The following is a 21,080-nucleotide window of genomic DNA, read 5'->3' on the forward strand; positions in this document are numbered from 1 at the left end:
CTTGTGAATGAGCAGCTGCAGAGGCAGTCCCAATTTCCTGTTACAATACCCTGCCACTTGCTGAAGTTTTCTCAGAAGTTCTGTCATAATTACATCTGACAATCAAGACTACCTCTTAGAAAAAGAAGACCTTGCTGTCAATGACTTAAGCAGCCTGGAATGAAGAGATGGGTTTGCATTTCTCCCCACCAAATGAAACAAGAAACACTGTCACGGATGTGTACTGATATCTCACATCAGGTCATCATCATTGGTGGTCACTCGTAGCTGAGTATGATTCTTCTTCTGGTGGTTGATCTGGTCACTTGTGGGTCTCGCAATGACTGAAGAGGCCAATACGTGATCCACAGGTCCAATTGCAGTGTTGCCAGGTGTAGGTCATTGAAGTGGAGGTGGATGTAGCTGATTCAGCTTTTCCCAGTCTCTTCTTACATTGGAGCTGCTTAGTCTCAGTGGCACGGTGGAAATATTCTTTGAGCTGTGCAGTCCTTCTCCAGCTTTTCCTATCCAGTACTAAATTCTCCCAACCATTCAGGTTGATATGGCACTTCCTCAGGCAGGTCGTGATATTGTATTTGAACCACTTTTTCTGCCCTCCAGGAGTCCACTTTGTATCCTTGAGTTGTTTAGGGAGGCGGGTGTCAGGCATACAGATGTTGTGGCTGACCCAGGACAATTGGCGTTGAGCTATGGAGTACCTGCATAAGGTATTCAGGTGCAATATAACGATATCCTGTATTCCCAAATGCAGACCAACATTCCTGAATTTAACTTTACAATCAAGTCGCTAGTTGAGTGAGACAGACACAGAGAAGACTGTAACAAAACTCTCAAAATCTATTGATTAGTAGAAGCCACACAACATCAGCATCTTTTCTCAGGCCAATATCCCCAGCACTGACATCTAATTGCACACAGCTAGCTCAGAAGGATGGACCTTTTCACCTGTATCACCTGTATTCCACTTGTCATTTTTATATAGTCATTAATAATATTGCTTTGCTAGGTGTCATCTGACTCACTGTTAATCCGATCAGCTTTTGTATCTCTCTTTCAGGATGCCAAGTTATCACAGCAGTTAGCATGATCCTATTACAACTGAGGCCGTTCCAGAGTTCGGAATTCAATTCTGCTGCCATTCTGTAAGAAGTCCCTGCATGTCCTCACTATGGAATGCACGGGTTTCCTCCGGGCGCTCTGGTTTCCTCCCATAGTCCAAAGATGAAATGGATAGGGTAACAGGTCATTGTAAATTGTCCTGTGATTAGCTTAGGGTTAATCAGAGTTTTGCTGGCGCTAGGGTGGCGTGGCTCGAAAGGCCACTGCATCACTAAATAAAAACTGAACAAGTAAATAGGAACAGAATGGAATGCCAGTTTGGACCAAGGGGAAAAGGAGTGCAGCCTTAGAAAAACTAAACAAGCCGTCATTGTAAGTCAACTTGTGCTACACACACAGTGAGGACAAGGAAATAAGTTCAAGGATGTCCTCCTTGCTATATTGTGACATCAGCATCAATTCGTTGGATGTACTAGTCCTGGCTGTCCAAAATAGAGAAGGCACTGAGCGCCTCAGCTTTCCATGTCAGGAACAAATGGAACTCAAAATAAGTTCACCAATTGAAAATTGAACCTCCCTAGCAATCCCACCCCATCAAGTATCGCCTGTCCCACCTTTGGAACATTTCACGGATCCAGAATAGGCCTTCTCACCTATGTCAGGGCTTGTAAAACTGGCGTGGAAATAAGTCAACCTCAAACCTGAGGGATTGCCTCCCAAGAAAAGTAGTCTGCACTGAAATGCAAGTTAATGATGAAGGGTCTCGGGGGCAAAATGTTGACTATTTATTCCTCTTCATAGATGCTGCCTGACCTGTTATGTTCCTCCAGCACTTTGTGTGCATTACTTTGGATTTTCAACATGTGCAGAATCTCTTGTATTAATCTTTCTAGCAATGAGAAATCTGCAGCCACACACTTAGGATTCGCTTCACTTCAACAGTTAGTCATCACTAAACTATCATTTGGCAAAGGAAGTTACTGCTCTATTTAAATTCAAAAGCAAGTTTACCTGTGGACCAGGGTAACCAATTTCTCCTTCTGATCCATCTTCTCCAGCTGCTCCTGGATAACCCTGAAGTAGAAAATGACTATTCACTTTGAAATTATGAAAGAAAAAATACAGTCACCGTGGGTCAGCACTTGGCATCCCCAGCTCTATTATAGTTTGTTTAGGCATTAGGTTAACAGTTCTAGCCTCAGTGACCCACTTTGCCACCCCTACAACTCATCAGGCTTCATGCATCTAGCCCAATAGTACCTTTTGCATTTTCCATGCACTTTGAGTACAATCAACAGTGAATGAAGTGCTATTTTACATTGTGTGTCAACATTTCAAAAATACGCTTTATGCAAGATCTCTGCAATGAGTTATAAAGGAGATATTTCCAGATGTGAAAGGCCCAAATGCTATCCCAATCTATCATGCAATCTCCAGTTCAGTAAGTGAAAGGGACAAGTGGTGACTGATATAGAAATGGTATAGAAAATGATATGAAATGTGACTGTCATTTGAACATCTCATACGCAATATAAAACCTTATAAACACCTTATGAAATGTCATACCTATTTGTTGGAGTTATAATTTATTAAAGTAATGATGGAAAAATTATAAATTTGCCAATGGACAGTCCAGAAAAGTGACTTTCCCCTGAGGGCATGCTAGTGAGATCATTTGCTATTGTTTCAAAGCTTCTTGTGCAACTTAGCAATTCTGATATAAAGCCTATTCTTGTTTGGTATGAGGTGAGAAACACATTTATTTAATAAGGGAGTAGTGGAATAGGAAACTTCCCTAACTAGATGAATCAACTTGGAATAGCAGCCCAGATCTGGACAAACATTTCGTTTGATCTCATTTGTGCTTTATTACCAGAGAGGAGTAACAAATCAACATTATGGTTTGTGCTCTCTATACACAAAGTACACAAAGTATATAGAGAGATACAGCATGGTCAATAACCCTTCCATTTACACGTCTGTGCTCTCCACTCCCCACCACCTGAACTCTACCACTTATCTATACACTAAAAGCAATTTACAGTGACATAACCTACCAACACCCAAATCTTTGGATGTGGGATTCCTTCAAGAATCAATAGATTGTGAAGTAGTTCCAGAAGACTGGAGAATTGCAAATGTCACTCCACTCTTTAAGAAAGGAGGGAGGCAAAGGACAAGAAATTATAGGCCAGTTAGCCTCACTTCAGTGTTGTTAAGATGATGGGTCCATTATTACGACTGAGGTTTTGGGGTACTTGGAGGCACATGATAAAATAGGCCAAACTCAGCAGGGCTTCCTGAAGGGGAAATCTTGACTGACAAATCTGCTGGAATTCTTTGAGGAATAGACAAAAGCGAGTCAGTGGATGTTGTTTACTTGGATTTTCAGAAGACCTTTGACAAGTTGGCACACATGAAGCTGCTAAATCAGATAAAAGCATATGGTATTTTAAGGAAGGATATTAGCATGGATGGAAGATTAACTAACTGGCAGGAGGCAAAGAGTGTGAATAAAGGGACCTTTTCTGGTTGGCTGCCAGTCACTACTGGTGTTCTTCAGGGGCCAGTGTTATGAGCGCTCCTTTTCAACGTCAATGTCAATGTTTATATATCAATGATTTGGATGATGGAATTGATGGCATGGTGCCATGTTTGCAGATGATGCAAAGATAGGTAGAAGGACAGGGAGTGTTGAGGAAGCAGGAAATCCGGAGAGGGAGTTGGGCAGATAAGGAGAAAGGGCAAAGAAATGGCAGAAGATAGTGTAGGGCAATGTATGGTCATGCACGTTGGTAGAAGAAATAAAGGTATAGATTATTTTAGAAATGGGGAAAACATTCAGAAATCAGAAATGCATATAGACTTGGGAGACCTCATATAGGATGAGTCAGCGGTAAGGATGGCAAATGACTGTTAGCATTTATTTTGAGAGGACTAGAAAATAAATGCATGGATATAATGCTAAAGCGTGTTTCATGGTTCTGGGCCTGAACTCTGTGGAGTTTAGAAGAGTGAGGATGCAATATCAATTAAGCCTATAGAATACTGTTGTGAAATTAGTTAGCTCCATTATGGGTACTAGCTTCTGCACTATCCAAGACATCTTCAAGTAACAGTGCCTCAGGAAAGTGGCATCCATCATTAAGGACCCCTGCCACTCAGGACATGCACTTTTCTCATTGCTACTGTCAGGAAGGAGGCGCAGAAGCCTGAAGGCACACACACAGCAGTTCAGGAACAGCTTCTTCCCCTCTGCCATCTGATTGCTAAATGGACATTGAAATCCATGAACACTACCTCACTAATTTTTTTATATATTTCTGTTCTTTGCACTACTTATTTTAACTTAGCTATTTAATGTACATATATATATATATAATTAATGTAATTCAGTTTTTTCCTACATATATTATGTTTGGCATTGTACTGCTGCTGCAAAGTTAACAAATTTCACGACATGTGCGGTGATAATAAACCTGATTCCGATTCTGACTCTGATATTGAAAGGCCTGGTTAGAGTAAATATTGAGAGGATGGTTCCTATCATGGGGGAATCTAGGACCAGATGGCACAGACTCAGAATTGAAAGCCATCCCTTTAGAACAGAGATGAGGAGACATTTCTTTAGCCAGAGGGTGGTGAATCTGTGGAAATCATTGCCATAGACAGCTGTAGAGGACAAGGCATTGACTATATTTAAAAGGGAGATTGATAGATTCTTGATATGTAAGGGCATCAAAGGTTATAAGGAGAAGGCAGGGGAATGGTTTGGAAGGGTTAATAAATCAGCCATGATGGAATGGTGGAACGAACTCGATGGGCTATGTACAATGTACTGTGTATGTAATCAAAATGGCTTCTTTGGTTTGCTAGAGTAGGAATGCTTTTATGTTTGATAAGTGTTTTCTCTCGCAGTTGATTAGCTTTGGACTTGCTGATATGGGGATCGTATTCATTTGTTAACCAATGGGGAATGTTATTTTGTCTTGTGAGGCTGGGAGCTTGGGGGTTTTGCGGTCTTTTCAGGGGAGGTGGGAAGGAGACGCCGAGGAAGGTGGACGTGCGCTGCACTGCTCGGTCGACCACCGGAGTGGTCCCAGGTGCGAGGACATGGAGGTCGGAGGAAAGTGACGAGGGTCGAATGGTTCGATGGTTGAGCTCCAATGATGTGCACTAAACTGACTGAACTTTGATAAGTTGGCGCCTTTTACTTTATTTTCTTTTCCTTCATATATACTGTATTGCATAGTACTCTTTTAGTTTTAGTAAAATCTTTAAAGTGTATTCCGTAATGGTATCTGGTGTGAGTTTGATATTGTGTGTGTACGCGCGGCATAAACTTGATTCTCACAGCACCTGCGTGTACGGGAGGTGGGGTTGGTGAGTGGCTGGATCTCCTTTTCCCCTAGACATATACCAGCCTGTTGGGTAAGTGTTACATTTGTGGGGTTCTCATCCCGGGATTGGATTGTCAGGGGCTGTGGAATCGCACAGGCAGCAGAGCGGAGATGGACAGAGATAAGATTGTTAACTGGTGCGAGTTGGAAGATGTACCGGTGCAGTATGCCTGTGTAGTGAGCGAAGTGGATTTCGAGTTTCGGGAGATGAGTTAGTGCGGGGGTTAAGTTTGGTGAAGGGTATGGGGCAGGTAGAATTGGTAGCTAGACGGTGTGGTAAAGAGGTCGAGTCTAGTTGGGTGTTGGTTCGTACGAGTGCTGACATCATGACGTTGGAACTGCCGGCGACGGTCAGTGTTCCGGGGGAGGCGGGGCCGTGGGGGCTCCACACCCTCTCCGAGGATGAGGATGATGAGACACCGGAGGCGGAGCTAGAGCTAGAGGCGGCCCCCAGAGAGGTGCCCAGCACTAGTAAAGGGAGGAGGGAGGAGGGAGGCGTGACTAGGCCCTGCCCCCCAGGTAGGGGGGAAGCCTCGGAGCTGGCAGCTGCACTTAACTCCCTGGTGGGAGTGGCCGAGAGGCCACGGCTGAAGCTGGGGGTGTTCTCCGGAGCCAAGCCTACTCCGGACGGGGAGGTGGACCATGAGTCCTGGATCGAGCATACGTCTTTGATGTTAGAGGAGTGGCCAGGCTCGGAGGGGGAGAAGAGGCAGCGATTGGTGGGAAGTTTGAGGGGTTCGGCAGCCAAAACAGTCCGGGAGTTGAAAGCTGAAAAGCCTGGGGCCTCAGTGGAGGAATGCATAGAAGTTTTGGAGGGAGCGCTTGGGTTGTCAGGGGAACCCTGGCTGCTTTTAGCAGAGTTTCAACGCCTGGAACAATGGTGAGGGGAAAAGCTCTCCGAGTACATATTTAGGATGGAGGGGATGCTCTTGGGGCTGCGGCGCTGGGGGGTAGTTAAGGCGCCTGACGTGGCTAGCGTGAGGATGAGTCAGATATTCAGTGGCTCTCTGGAGGAGGACAAGGTGGCGTGGACTATCCGGCAGGCTTATAGAAAGTGACCACTCCATCATTCGGGCAACTGATCAGAGAGGTGCGGGAGGAAGAGAGAGCGTTGGGGCGGAAAAGGGTCTCGGGCCTACGGGAGCGATCCTCAGCGATACAGGAAGTGGTGGCTGGGTGAAGGACTGAAAACCCCCAGAGGAGTAGGGACCCCCCTCTGGAGGGGAAGAACAGAGAAGGTACTCATTCCCGGGGGCGGCCCGTGCAGTGGGTTGGGAGTGGGGGCCGTCTTGGAAGAGGAGGGGCAGCGTGCAGCATGTGCTTTAACTGTGGGAAAGAGGGGCATTTCAGGTGGGACTGTGGGCGGCCAAGGGTGTGCTATAGCTGTGGAGAGGAGAGACACTTTAGGTGGGATTGTGAGAGACAAGGAGCCCTGCGGAGGGCAAGCCCCCCTGCGACTAAGAAGGGAGAGGTGTCGGGAAACTAAGGAGAGGCTCAGTGAGGGAACAGACTGGAGTCTCTGGAGGAACACATTCACAGAGATCAGCCAAGGGACTACTGGGTGCCCACGCCTCTATTCCGGATGGGCTGGTAGGACCACGTGCCAGTGTGGGTCTACGGATAGAGGGAGTTTACGCAAAAGCCGTTCTTGATACGGGATCGCAGGTGACCTTATTGTACCGGTCTTTCTACAACAAATATCTAAAGCATTTGCCCATAACCCCATTTGACACCCTGCAGATTTGGGGTGTGAGCGAGGGTGACTACCCGTACAATGGGTACCTATCGGTGAGATTGGAGTTCTCGGAGGGCGATGTGGGAGTGTCCGAAGCTATTGAGACGTTGGTGTTGGTGTGTCCTGGCCCAGTGGAAACTGGTGATGCTGCCCTCCTGGTGGGGACTAACTCCCCCATGGTGCGACGGCTCCTGGGAGCTTGTAAGGAGAAAGGTGGGGAACATTTTCTGGAGACCCTCTCGGTGCATCCAGTGTTTCGAACAGAGTTCGAAGAAGGGTTTGCCTCCCTCGGACTGGACCCGGAGTGTAAACGAGGGACGGTGTGGTGTATGCAGGCGAGGCCCAAGGTGATCTGACCCGGGGAGGTAGCACTAGTGATGGGGACCCCCAGATTCCCAGGAGTGCCGACGGGCGAAGCCCTGTTAGTAGACGCCCCGGACGATCTTTAAGGGGAAACATGATTTCCGGTGGGGGTGCTGGTGAGGCCTGAAGTGCAGAGACCAGGGGTGGTATATGTGAGGCGTATAGCCATAAGTGTCAGGAACACTACGGCAAGAGAAATCACCTTTAAGAGGGGAATGCCGCTGGTGCATCTGTTCCCGGTGTCGGTAATGTCTAGCACACCAGTGAGGACCCCTAATGGGGAGGGGTTGGAGCATCAAAGGGAGCTGACCGCTGAAGCCTTTAACTTCGGGGATTCTCCAGTGTCGCCGGAGTGGAAACGCAGGCTAGTGGAGAAGATGCTGAAGATGGAAGCTGTTTTTTCTTGGGGCGAGTTTGATGTTGGCTGCTCCAAAAGCACTTGCCACACCATCCGGGTGACGGAGGACACCCCGTTCCGACAGAGATCCCGGCGGCTGGCCCCAGCAGATGTTGAGGATGTGCGGCAGCACTTGTGCAAGTTGAAGGAAGCCGGAATCGTAGCTGAGTCCTGAAACCCCTATGCGTCCCCAATAGTGGTGGCACGGAAGAAGAATGGGAGGGTGCGCACGTGCATTGACTATAGGACTTTGAATCGGCGAACTGTCCCTGATCAATATACTGTCCCGAGGGTCGAGGACGCGTTGGCCTGCCTGAGTGGAGCGAAGTGGTTCAGTGTGCTGGACTTAAGAAGTGGGTATTACCAGATACCGATGAGTGCGGGCAATAAAGAGAAGACCGCCTCTATCTGCCCGCTGGGGTTCTTCCAATTCGAACGAATGCCCCAGGGCATATCGGGGGCCCCAGCCACCTTCCAGATGCTTATGGAGAGAACTGTGGGGGATATGAATCTGTTGGAGGTGCTCGTGTACCTGATGATTTGACAGTGTTTGGATCGACTTTGGAGGAACATGAAGAGCGGCTGTTGAAGGTATTAAGCCAGCTTAATGAAGAAGGGCTGAAGCTTTCCCTGGACAAATGCCAGTTCTGCAAGTCGTCGGTCAGCTATGTTGGCCATATCATTTCGCAAGAGTGAGTGGCTACTGATCCAACCAAGATAGAGGCGGTGACCACCTGGCCGAGACCACAGAAAGTGGGCGCTCTGCGCTCATTTTTGGGGTTCTGTGGGTATTACCACCGATTCGTGAAAGGATACACCAGAATGTGTCACCCGTTGACTCAGCTGTTGTGTGGCTCTCCCCCGGTGGGAAAGAAAAGGAAGGGGACCGGAGGCAAGACGTTGGAGGATACTGGAACCCGGCAGAACCTTTTGGTTCGAGATGGGATGATCGATGTGAAGAGGCATTCCGATCTTTGAAAAGGGCGCTGACCCAGGCCCCGGTGTTGGCTTTTGCCGATCCCCAGAAGCCATATGTGGCTGCACACGGATGCCAGCCGAGAGGGTCTAGGGGCTGTTCTGTACCAGGAGCATGGCAAAGCATTGAGACCAGTAGCCTTTGTCAGCCGAAGCTTGTCGCCTTCTGAGAGAAATTATCCCACTCACAAGTTGGAGTTCCTGGCGCTGAAGTGGGCGGTGGTGGACAAGTTGAGCGATTACCTGTATGGAGCCAAGTTTGAGGTGAGAACGGATAACAATCCTCTCACTTATATTCTGCCTTCGGCTAAGCTGGATGCCAAAGGACATCGGTGGCTGGCGGCCTTGTCGGTATAAGATTTCAGCCTGAAGTTCCGCCCAAGAAGCAGGAATGTCAATGCGGATGCATTGTCATGTCGGGAGCCGGGGGAACAGGAGAGGGACGAGGAGTGGGAGAGTGTCCCTGCCCCTGGAGTGAAGGCGATGTGTCACCTTCATGTGTCCATGAAGGCCGAGGGAAGAGGGAGGCTGGAACGAGCCGTGGACCATTTGGGGGTTTTTGACAATGCCATACCCCTAGCTTACTGTGACCTGACCGCACTGCGGACTAAACAGTTGCCGGAACTGAGTCCGGGGGAAGTGGCAGCTGCTCAGCAAAATGACCCGGGTCTTGGCACTGTGTGGAGAGCAGTAGAGAAGGGGGATGTGGCATGGGCTGAGAAGGCGAAACACCCATCCGTGCCTCTGTTATTGAAGGAGTGGCCTCGGTTAAAGTTAAAGAACCGAATCTTGTAACAGGTCACGGCACCTCAGGACCAACCCCGCCGTTGGCAACTGGTCCTGCCGGAGAAGTATCGGCAGACTGTACTCCAGGCCTTGCATGATGATTCCGGACACTTGGGGGTGGAAAAGACCCACGGATTACTCAAAGACCGGTTCTACTGGCCCCGGATGAGGGGGGAGGTCAAAGAATACCGTAGGGGATGCAGTCGTTGCATTCGGAGGAAGACCCTGCCAGCGTTGGCGGCTCCACTGTCGCACTTGCAGAGTGTGGGATCTCTGGACCTGGTATGTATGGATTTCCTGTCGATTGAGCCTGACACCAGCAACACCGTGAATGTCTTAGTCATCAACGATCATTACACTCGCTATGCTCAGGCATTTCCCACTAAGGATCAGAAGGCAATGACAGTGGCGAAGGTGTTATGGGAGAAGTATTTTGTTCATTACGGCCTTCCCAGGTGAATCCATAGTGATCAGAGGTGGGACTTTGAGAGCCGCCTTATCCATGAATTACTGACTATGTTTGGGGTTGAGAAATCCAGGACTACCCCTTATCACCCACAGGGAGATCCGCAGCCAGAGAGGTTCAACCGGACCCTATTGGATATGCTCGGGACACTGGAGATTGGGCAGAAAAGTAAGTGGAGTCGTCATATTGGACAATTGGTTCACTGTGACAATTGTACTCGCAATGATGCTACAGGGTACTCGCCTTATTATCTGACATTGGGCGGGAAGCGAGGTTGCCCATTGACTTGTGTTTTGGGGGTGAAGTGGGTGAATTACCCGGGAAGTCCCATCTAAAGTATGTGTCCAACATGAAGAGGGAGTTACAGCGGGCGTATGAGTTGGCTGAGGCGGCGGCTACCAAACAAAATCAGAGGAATAAGATGAGATATGATCAAAAGGTGAAGTTTGTTCAATTATTGCTGGGCGACCGGGTCCTTTTACGGAATTTGGGACTCCCTGGTAAACACAAGTTGGCAGATCGATGGGCGGCCAGCCCCTAGGTAATAGAGAGCCAGATGCCGAATCTACCAGTTTACCGGGTGAAACCTGAGGATGGGAATGGGCCTGTCAAGGTACTCCATCGGAATCACCTGCTGCCGCTGGGTCAAGCGGTGCAGGTGGATAAAGAGCCAGAGTGGGAGGTTGCGCCTAGTACAAGGACTCTGCGAGGCCGCGGAGCGAGGGAAAAGCCCGCTGCTGAAGAGCCGAGACGAGTCCCTAACCTGGGAATGGATACCGATTTGAAAGATGGCGACTCAGATGAGTGGCCCCTGCTCCCATTCGCTGGCATTTCAGTACCAGAAGAGGAGGCTCCTGGCCCTTCCCCTACTGAGTTGGGCGAGAGGAGAGAAGGTGTTGATGGTCAGATGGAGAGGCAGCCAGCATTGGGTGGAGAGAGGGTGGAACCCAAACATGAGCCAGAGCGTTCTCAGGTGAGGGGGGACCCCGTGAGGGAGGGAGTGAGGATCTGACAGGTAGACCTGGGGTGTCCGAGCCAGAGCGTTCTCAGGTGAGGGGGGAACCCTGTGAGGGAGGGAGTGAGGATCTGACAGGTAGACCTGGGGTGTCCGAGGCAGAGGGTTCGCAGGTGAAGAGGGAGCCCAGTGAGGCGGAAGGGTCGGCAGAAGGTGTACGGAGATCTCAGAGGAGTGGGCGCCCCCCAGAGCGGTTGACATATGTGGTGCCAGGAGAACCGAGTGTGATTTCTACTGCTCTGGGTAGTTATGTCGCTGCTTTCTGCACCTGGGTTGGGTTTTGTGTGTTGCAAGAAGCCTTGGGGAACTCTGGTAATGTCATGAGGGCGTGACATTTGCTGGTGGGGGGGAGAATGTACAATGTACTGTGTATGTAATCAAAATGGCTTCTTTGGTTTGCTATAATGCTTTTATGTTTGTTAAGTGTTTTCTCTCGCAGTTGATTAGCTTTGGACTTGCTGATATGGGGATTGTATTCATTTGTTAACCAATGGGGAATGTTATTTTGTCTTGTGAGGCTGGGAGCTTGGGGGTTTTGCGGTCTTTTCAGGGGAGGTGGGAAGGCGATGCCGAGGAAGGTGGACGTGCGCTGCACTGCTCGGTCGACCACCGGGGGTGGTCCCAGGTGCGAGGACATGGAGGTCGGAGGAAAGTGACGAGGGGTCGAATGGTTCGATGGTTGAGCTCCAACGATGTGCACTAAACTGACTGAACTTTGATAAGTTGGCGCCTTTTACTTTATTTTCTTTTCCTTCATATATACTGTATTGCATAGTACTCTTTTAGTTTTAGTAAAATCTTTAAAGTGTATTCCATAACGGTATCTGGAGTGAGTTGGATATTGTGTGTGTACGCGCGGCATAAACTTGATTCTCACAGCACCTGCGTGTACTGGAGGTGGGGTTGGTGAGTGGCTGGATCTCCTTTTCCCCTAGACATATACCAGCCTGTTGGGTAAGTGTTACAGCTAAATAGCCAAATTCAGCTCCTATGTCTAATAACCTTATGGAAGTACAACAGAATGTCTCTGTTATCAACACAATTGTGACATCCCAGCAACTCCAACAATTATGTTTTAACATAGCTGAGTATTAAAAAAAATAAATATTTGAATATTCTTAAGCACAAAATAAATAGCTGCATTTTTCCAAATTAAAAAATAATCAAAATAAGGAACTCCACTTTCTTTTTTTTATTTAATTGGACTCACCCTGCGTCCTCTGTTTCCTTTCATACCACCTTTGCCTGATTCACCCTCAGTTCCAAGACTGCCCTGTTTCAGGAATGTAACATTCAGTTGAAGAGCTTCAGACATGGGAAATGAATGACAAGAAAAATGGTGCTCAACAGCCAGTTAATTATTCACTTTACCTTAACTCCCAGGGGTCCCACTGAACCTCGTTCACCCTGTAAAGTAAGGAACATATTCAAGAATACATTGGTACATAGAATTTTCTTTTCCTTGCAACTTCAAGATGGCAAAGTGGCGCAAGAGTGTGGCTTCTCGCTGAAAGCTGCTCTTTGTAAATCTACTCAGTACTTCTATAATGATTGTCCTATTCTTTAAAATTTGAATTCTATTAGTAATTCTTCGAGTCATAATGTTCCTTTAAATCTTCTGACAGGTTTGCCAATCATCAGAACATCATAGTCTTGCACCTTATTGCCTTCCTGCACTGAATTTTCTCTGTAACTGCAACACTTTATTTTGCATTTTGTTATTGATTTCCCTGCACCACCTCAATGCGCTGTTATGATGAAATTATTGCTATGGTTGGCCTGCAAAACCATTTCCCCCCATACCTCTGTAAATGTGACAATTATAATCCAATTTACCACTTTCTATTTCTTATGAAGCTGCTGGGATACAATCCAATTTACACAACTATCCTCCTATACCCCACCCATAGGAATTATTCTGTTAACCTGCCATACCAAAGTAAATTAATTGCACTCAGTGCTCACCTACCAGTTAGAAATGGGGAAGGGAGTTCTGGCATGATGGCTGAAGTTGAGAATTACGACTTTTCGCTTTTGACCCTGATGCAGTACTACCAAGCTTGGATTAATAAACCCAGCTCAGACTTTTCATAAACTTAGGATATACTCTACCTGGTCTGCACACCTGAGTACATCATTAAACTCATCAGTTAGTTACTTTATAATTAATTAACATTTGATAATTGAAATAATTTCAAAATTTTGGAATCATAGAAACATACAGAACAGAAACAGGACTTCCATTCCAACTGTTTTGCTCATATATATTAATTCCCATTAGAACCATAGCCTTCCACACCCTACTGATAGGTCTGGCTCTAAATATCACACCAGTAAAAGTTCCAAGATCAGAGTGAATTTATTATTAAAGTACACATACGACACCATATATTGTGTATACAATCCTGAGATCATTTTCTTGTGGGTATACATAATAAGTCCAAAATAGAATAATAACCATAATCAAATCAATGAAAGACCGCTTCAACTTGGGTGTTCAATCAGTTTGCAAAAGACAACAAACTGTGTAAATGCAAAAAGAAGGAAATAATAATAATAAATAAATAAACAATAAACATTGAGAACGTGGAGAGTCCTTGAAATTGAGTCCACAGGTTGTGGGAAGATATCAGTAATAAGGCAAGAGAAGTTCAGTGAAATTTTCTTCTTTGGTTCAAGAGCCTGATGGTTGAGGGTTAGTGATAGTTTTAATGTCACCACTTCTTCTGACACCCATTTCTAGATATCAATCTGACTATCTATCCTATTTATACTTCATGATTTTCATATGCCTCTATCAAGTCACCTTCTACCTTCTTCAGTCCATGAAAAGGAAGTGCAGGTGGTACAGTTGACCAGCTAACAATTTTTCTCATAAGCTTTCCATGGATTGTATTAGACGGCTGTTCATACTTTTGCTCACGGTGGTATTTTTCCTTCCTACCCTGATGGCCCACCTGATCTCAGCTCCTTTCCAGTTTCTACTCATACGCTTAACTGAGGAGAGTACCAGAGTAGCTGCTATCAATCTTGTTCTCTTTATTGTTATGTACAAATTAGAAATTCCACTCTGTGTTTACGCTTATTCTTTGATCAAACTGAAATAGCCGGGTGAACTAAATTTTGCAACAGTTTACAGGACCTGAATAACCAAATCCTTTATCATAAATATGCAAGTAGCATTTTCTTTTCATGAATTAGCACCCAGTATGACTCCATTCCATAATACTCTGAGATACTGCAATTGCGTTAGATCAATACCTTGCACAACTGCAGATCAATACCACTGAAAATAACTGACCTTTCTGCCTTTGACTCCAGGGTTACCCATTTGGTTTGCTCCATCTTCACCCTTGAGCAGAAAAATGTGCATTAGAATTGGTGGAACTCCAAAAAAACATACATTATTATAACTTGGTACATATATGAACAAAAGATTGCTGTATAAAGGAAGATAAAGAAACATAAAATTACACAGAGGAGGGTATTTGAACCACCATTTCTTTCCTGGCTCTTTGATAGACTAACCCTGTGTGGTCCCACCTCTTTACTTTTCATCTGTAATTCGGGAAGTTCCTCATTGTCAATAACTGTCTCTTCTATCACGTTTTCATAAAGCATTCAGATTTTGAAAATTCTGAGCAATAAAATTAAAATTTTACTTGTATACTCCAGAACCTTTTGCAATTAATTATTAGTTCATGATCTCTGGTTGTTGACCCACAAGCCTAAGGGAACAGCTTTTTTACTATCTCAAAGCCTTAAACTGCCTTGACATGCTCTATTACTACTTCTTTAAAATTTCCAAGAACAATTCTGACTTTTGACTTAGTCAACTTCATTACTCATCCCTGGTAACATCCCAGTAAACCCCTCCCCCCAAACCTTTTTGAAGATTTATTCACCTCTCCTCAAGTGATGGGCCCAGAATATTCCTGCTGAAAGCTATTCAGCAGTTTATTCCTCAGATCAGATCTTCTATCTTTATTGCCTTAAATCAATGTTCCCATTAACAGTTGGCATAAAGCTACTTTTACGTTTATCTGGATAGTGAAAGGAAGGTTCATGAATACAGTATGTGACTCAGGAAAGGGCGCTGAGAGCTATCAGTGATGCCAAGGGCATGTTTTGCGAAAAAAATCTGGTGTTACAATTACCAGATCTGTTTGTGTTCTTCGTGTATGCTGACAGTTAAACATTTCAAAAGGTCTGCCTGCAGATATTAGAATGCTGTTTGGCTGGATCTCCATGATTCGCCCCCTCTCTTCCATGTACAATAATTCATGCTGAGATGAGCTTCACTGGTGTTTATAACATTCTCAGCTGACTATTGGGTCAGCTATAACACAGCTAGGACTCCTTTATCTGCTTAACACAATAGTTCATCGCAAATGATAGCAGAATACCTGTTTCTTATTATTTTATTCATTAGTTTACACACTGTGAATGTTGTTTGCCTCTGGACCCTGATATAGTGGATTTGAAGCTATACGTAAGCCAAATGGCATACTGCAGGTCTTTCTCTCAAGTACATTAGTATTCCTGCTAGGTTTTTAATAACATTCTGGTAGTTTCACTTATACTTTTTCTTTATTTACTTGAATTTAAACTTCACGCCTATTAATTACTGTGGGATGTAAATGTAAATTTGCATCCCGATATCGATCAAAACTACTTTGTTGCACCGTCTAGCATCAGAGGACGCTGCTATCTCAGCTGGAATTAATTAAGTCAATTACAGACTAAAACTTGAGTATTAATGCCAATGGCATAAAAGTGAAAAGAATGTTCCTTTTAGAACATCACAGAATTATAAAATAGAGATACAGTCCATTCTGCCCATTGTATCGATGCCAGCAAAAAATACTCTTTAAAGCAAATCAATTTTACAGCTCTTGCAGATATGGCTCATCAAGTAATTATGTTTTCATTCAGGTACTTTTTAAAAAAAGACATACTCAATGAGTGTTTAGGCAACTAGTCTCTAATTTTGCATCAGTTAACTAAAATCTTTAGCCCCTTTTACTGTCAGGCAGAATAATCCTTCTTGCACACCCTACACCTAAATTAATCTACCTCTTAGTCTCATTTGATACAAAGGAACAGCTTCAACTAAACAGTCAATACGATCATAATTCAACGGCCTTGACAAACTCCCCATATATTATCCAAACCCCCCCCCCCACCCCGAACCCTCCCTACTGACCTCATATCTTTCCTGCAAGGCAGTGATTAGAGCTATATGTATTTTTACATACATCACTCTCATTGAAGCAATTCTGGTGAAGACAATATGATAAAGGATGGATTAAAATGGGCAATTTTACAGAGCAAGATGACCGATCCATACCTGATGATGAGTTCCAGAAATATTCAAAGGCTATTTCCACTGCTTTTTTTTCAAAACAGTCCCTCAAACTCTGTTACATTACCCAAGAGAACAGAGGAAGTCTGCTGAAACCAAATATTAAATCTTGTGTATTTCCACTTATGAGTAGGCTAATTAAAGGCTAATAAACTGTTCTCACTCAATTGTGAATGCACAGTAATGGGAAAATGCATGAAATTAAAAGCACTAGTGTTACCAAACGAATTATTAAGAAAGAACTTAACTAGGGTGCACTGGGTTGAAGATGGATTTAGAAAGAGTGAAAACACTGATACATATGGTAAGTGGACAGGAATGTTGGTCGATTTAATAAAAGAAAATCCAATGGACTTTCCAAATGTTGAAAGATATTTGCTGTCATATAAACTCTGTACTGCAGAGTGCTGCAGCTGCCATATAGGGCTTATAAATTATCAAATGCTTTCTATATATAGTAAAAGAATTTGTTCATATGTAGCTGCCAGAGGGAAAAAAATAGCCTTGTGCAGCACACAAAATAAAGGCAGGTTACATGGCAAAGTTGATATTAGAACATACACATGGCAAAGTACCACACCAAAACAGGCCATTCAACCCGCAATGTCTCCGCCGAACATGATAGCAAATTAAACTAAATCTCTTCTGCCAGTACATGATCCATATTCCTCAATTTCCTGCATATCAGGGCGGGGAACATCATAAAGGACTCCTCCCATCCTGCGCACGGACTGTTTGATCTGCTTCCATCTGGTAGGCGCTTCAGATCCCTCCAGACTAAGACTAATAGGCACTGGAGAAGTTTTTTCCCTACTCCGGTCACTTTGCTGAACAGTTAACTGCCGGTTAACTGTCGGCTAACTATTACTTGGATTGCACTACCTGTATGTATAATCTATATTTTCATTTATATTTATCATTATTATTGTTATGAGCAGAGAGACAACATCTGCCGGAAGTAAATTCCTTGTATGTGCATAGGTACTTGGCGATTAAAGTCTGATTCTGATTCTGATTCTGATCTAGGTAAATGCCTCTTGCACACCACTATCATATCTAATTACATCACCACTCCTTGTAGTCCATTCCAGCCATTGTGGAAAATAAAACTTGCACCTCACACCTTCTTTAAACTTTCCCATCTCACCTTAAACACATCTTCTTTGTTGGAGCCAACATTTTCATCCTACTCTTTATCTCATTTTGCTGTGTAAGATACTTGGATTAATTGGTTCAAGGGACGCAGATGTAGTTGACAATGTCAACTATTATTCTTCAAACCAGTTCTTTCAGGCTATGCTCAGTCAGAAGTTGAATTTAAGCCAGACCAGTTCAAGATGGCATATTTCTTTCTCTGATGGGAATTAATGAACCATTTGGGTTATTTTTTGCATGACAAACTGCTGGACTCATGTTCATTGGTAATGGGATTACCTTCAATTCCAGTTTTGTGCAACTTAGCAAGTATGTGTTTCATACTGGGGATCAAAATGATAGGATAATTTAGGAAAATTACTCTATGAAGTCTGTAATATTGTTACCTGAATGTGTCACAGTAAAGGTGATAGGGCTGTCAGTTCATAAAATTTGGGAATTGTTTTTGGTATTCTCTTCTCCTACATAGGGTGCACTGTGACACATTGATGATAGTCCCCAAGATCACCACATCACACAGCGGGGAAGCAGGTACTTCAGACCAAATGGCCCCTGTTGACCAAGATTCCCATCTAAGCTGGATCTACCTGCCTGCGCTTGACCATATCCTCTAAATCTTGGATAGTTATGTACTTGGGTCACTGTCAGTTTGTGAATGGTGTGTGAGTGCAAATTAATTACCCACTGGAGGTAAAGGTCAGATTATGCACTGAACAAAGCTAGCGGGCCCAGGGGTCAGGGGCACAGGAAGAGAATGATTTATGGGCAGTGACAGAGTGATAAACGGAGCCGATGAGGGATTTCAGATTGAAACGTCAGCTGTTTATTCCTGTGTCCATAGATGCAGTCTAACCTGGTGAGTTCCTCTGGAATTTTGTATGTGTTACTCAGGTGTCAGAAGAGATATTCTAATTAGGCTGGATTGGTCAAGGGAATCATCGAACTATACAACACGGAAGCAGATCCTGCAGCCTCCCTGTCCATACAAACCACTGAGCACCTTTCATTTCTAATTCAATTTACAAGCATTTGGTCGTCATCCTTCTATGCCTTTGCTGATGAAGAGGTATACAAATCTTAACTGATAAAGTGCATGAGGGTGATAAAATCAAATGTGGGAGTCACCAACTGGAAGACTTGGGTGCAATTGAAAGGTTAAGTTAGGAACAGCATAGGGGAATAGTCATGGCAAAAGTGAACATTCATCAGGTCATGATAGGAAAGGAGGAGAACAAGAGGTGAAAGTGGGATTAGTGCAAATGGCAAGAGAGAAGGGTAAAGTTATGCAGTTTATAAAGCTAAGTTGAGGGCTAGGTTCAGTCTGACAAAAAAAATCAATACAATTTAAGCACATGATTCTTCCAGAACAGTATCCGCCAACTTTAAAGAGGAAGCAGAATTAGATGAACAGAGAGAGAGTGCAACAAAGTCTAACCGTACAGATCAAAGGAACTCGCTGTGAAGAGTCATCAGATGCCATTTAGTAGGTTTTGGGAGTTAACTTGAGCTCTGTTTCTGAGATCCTTTCAACTTCTTAATGATGGACGGTAACACACTAATTTTGTTTTTTGTGCCATTTCCATTTGTGCTGTACACAAATCAGAGTTTCATACTTTGAAGAGACAACATTTACCATTTCTCCACGTGGTCCAGTAGGCCCAATTTCACCCTTTTCTCCAGGATTTCCAGGTTCACCCTGCACAAGAAAAGGTTGAACAAAGACAAGATGTCAGCCAGCCTTATCTTTCATGGGTTCTTTTCTTTCCACCATGAAATGTTTTAAATGAGGTCCTAAAAGAGGAGCATACCTTTCTTCCATTTAATCCTATTTTGCCCCTTGTACCACTAGGTGCTGGAGGACCAGATGTTCCCTAGGAAAGAACAAAGGACATCGTTAACTGAGGGCATTGAAATAAGAAAGCTATTTTTATCATCACCAAAGAAATATATACACTGATCTCCCACTTAGTGAATGGTGGGGCACTGAGATGTATGGGAGATAAAGGAATCTGGAAATACAGATCCATCTGAATGCGGCATCACAGATCATAAAGAGAACTTTTAGGAATTGGACTGTTATGTTGAAGTGATACAAGATGTCTGTAAGGCTGAATTTAGAGTATTGTATGCAATTCTGGTCACTTAGCTATTGTTCAATAAGTGTGTAGAATTGTCATGATTTTGCATTTATTTTGCAGTTTATCTTTCCTATGCTTGTTCTCAATTTTATATCATTACCAATGCAAGTGTAATTGCTCTTAATTGTATTAGAGCTAAAGCTGTATTTTCTGCAGCAGTTATCAAGCCACTTATATCTACGTAGCTATATTACAGGTTAATTTGCTATCTGTGTGTGGTGAACTACATATACCTGTCTGGACATGCCCTCCCCACTGCTGACTGCTCCTGTGGCTCCTCCCACAGACCCCGGTATAAAGGCAATTGGAGGCACAGACCCTTCCTCAGTCTCCAGGATGTTGTGTGATGGTCACTTGTTGCTTGTGCTTTCTTCCAGCCAATAAAAGCCTACCTTAACCCATGTCTCAGAGTTATTGATGGTACATCACTGTGATGCTGTTATCTCTAGTTTGAATATGAGATGACCACAACTTCCATTTCTTTGTCTATTTTTCTTTGTTCTTTGCTCTTGCAACATTTAATAAAATGACAGCAATCACCAAGTTTTATGCCTCATTCTTGACTTCCAAAGAACCTGTGTATGGATCAATATCACCAGAACCAACATATCCTTTCCACAATGGCCCTCGAGGGGATCATTCAGATTTCCAGCATTCATGTTCCCAACACCACAGAAAAGACTGGAAATTCTCAGCTGGTCATATGCCTTCTGGAGAGTGAACCAAGCTTAATATTTCAGTCAGTGACTTTTAATGAGGTGAAAGATCATCGACCGGAATAGCAGCTTTGCTTCCCTCACTGAATGCTCTCTAATGTGCTGAGTGTTTCCAGCATTTTCTGTTTTTATTTTGGGTTAGGATAAATGTTTGGCAAATCAGCAAGAAAAACACTTACCCTTGGACCACGACTGCCAGTTATACCTTTCTGTCCTGGGGCTCCAGGAGATCCAGGGTCCCCCTAATTACATAAACAGAGATTTTCTTACAATGAATTCCGTATTGTCCATGCAAGCAAGATGCTGGGAACTGAGCAACAAGAATCGTATGTTATTAAGTACTTTACTTACTTGAGTGCCTCTAAATCCTGGCGGTCCTGGAGGTCCAATAGTCCCTGGATTTCCTTTACCTCCCTACATATATCAGATAAAACAAAATACAAATTGAAACATATGAAAACAATTGAGTTTTAGATGATTTCACAAATCTGATTATATTGATTGTGGGTA

General features: G+C 44.3%; 1 protein-coding gene across 1 annotated transcript in view; it reads right to left on the reverse strand.

The window, feature by feature from the left end:
* The window catches only part of LOC140728284 (collagen alpha-3(VI) chain-like), a 188,464-nt gene that overhangs the window by 35,351 nt on the left and 132,033 nt on the right, over nucleotides 1–21,080 (reverse strand). The window contains exons 31-38 of the mRNA XM_073046784.1: nucleotides 20,922–20,984; nucleotides 20,750–20,812; nucleotides 19,525–19,587; nucleotides 19,350–19,412; nucleotides 14,498–14,548; nucleotides 12,568–12,603; nucleotides 12,407–12,469; nucleotides 2,071–2,133 (exon numbers count right to left, since the gene is read on the reverse strand). Of these exons, the coding sequence (XP_072902885.1) occupies nucleotides 2,071–2,133; nucleotides 12,407–12,469; nucleotides 12,568–12,603; nucleotides 14,498–14,548; nucleotides 19,350–19,412; nucleotides 19,525–19,587; nucleotides 20,750–20,812; nucleotides 20,922–20,984 (465 nt within the window). The remainder of the gene's footprint in view (nucleotides 1–2,070; nucleotides 2,134–12,406; nucleotides 12,470–12,567; nucleotides 12,604–14,497; nucleotides 14,549–19,349; nucleotides 19,413–19,524; nucleotides 19,588–20,749; nucleotides 20,813–20,921; nucleotides 20,985–21,080) is intronic.

The sequence above is a fragment of the Hemitrygon akajei genome, chromosome 5 (genome assembly GCF_048418815.1).
Source record: "Hemitrygon akajei chromosome 5, sHemAka1.3, whole genome shotgun sequence".
In the NCBI taxonomy this organism is placed as follows: domain Eukaryota; kingdom Metazoa; phylum Chordata; class Chondrichthyes; order Myliobatiformes; family Dasyatidae; genus Hemitrygon; species Hemitrygon akajei.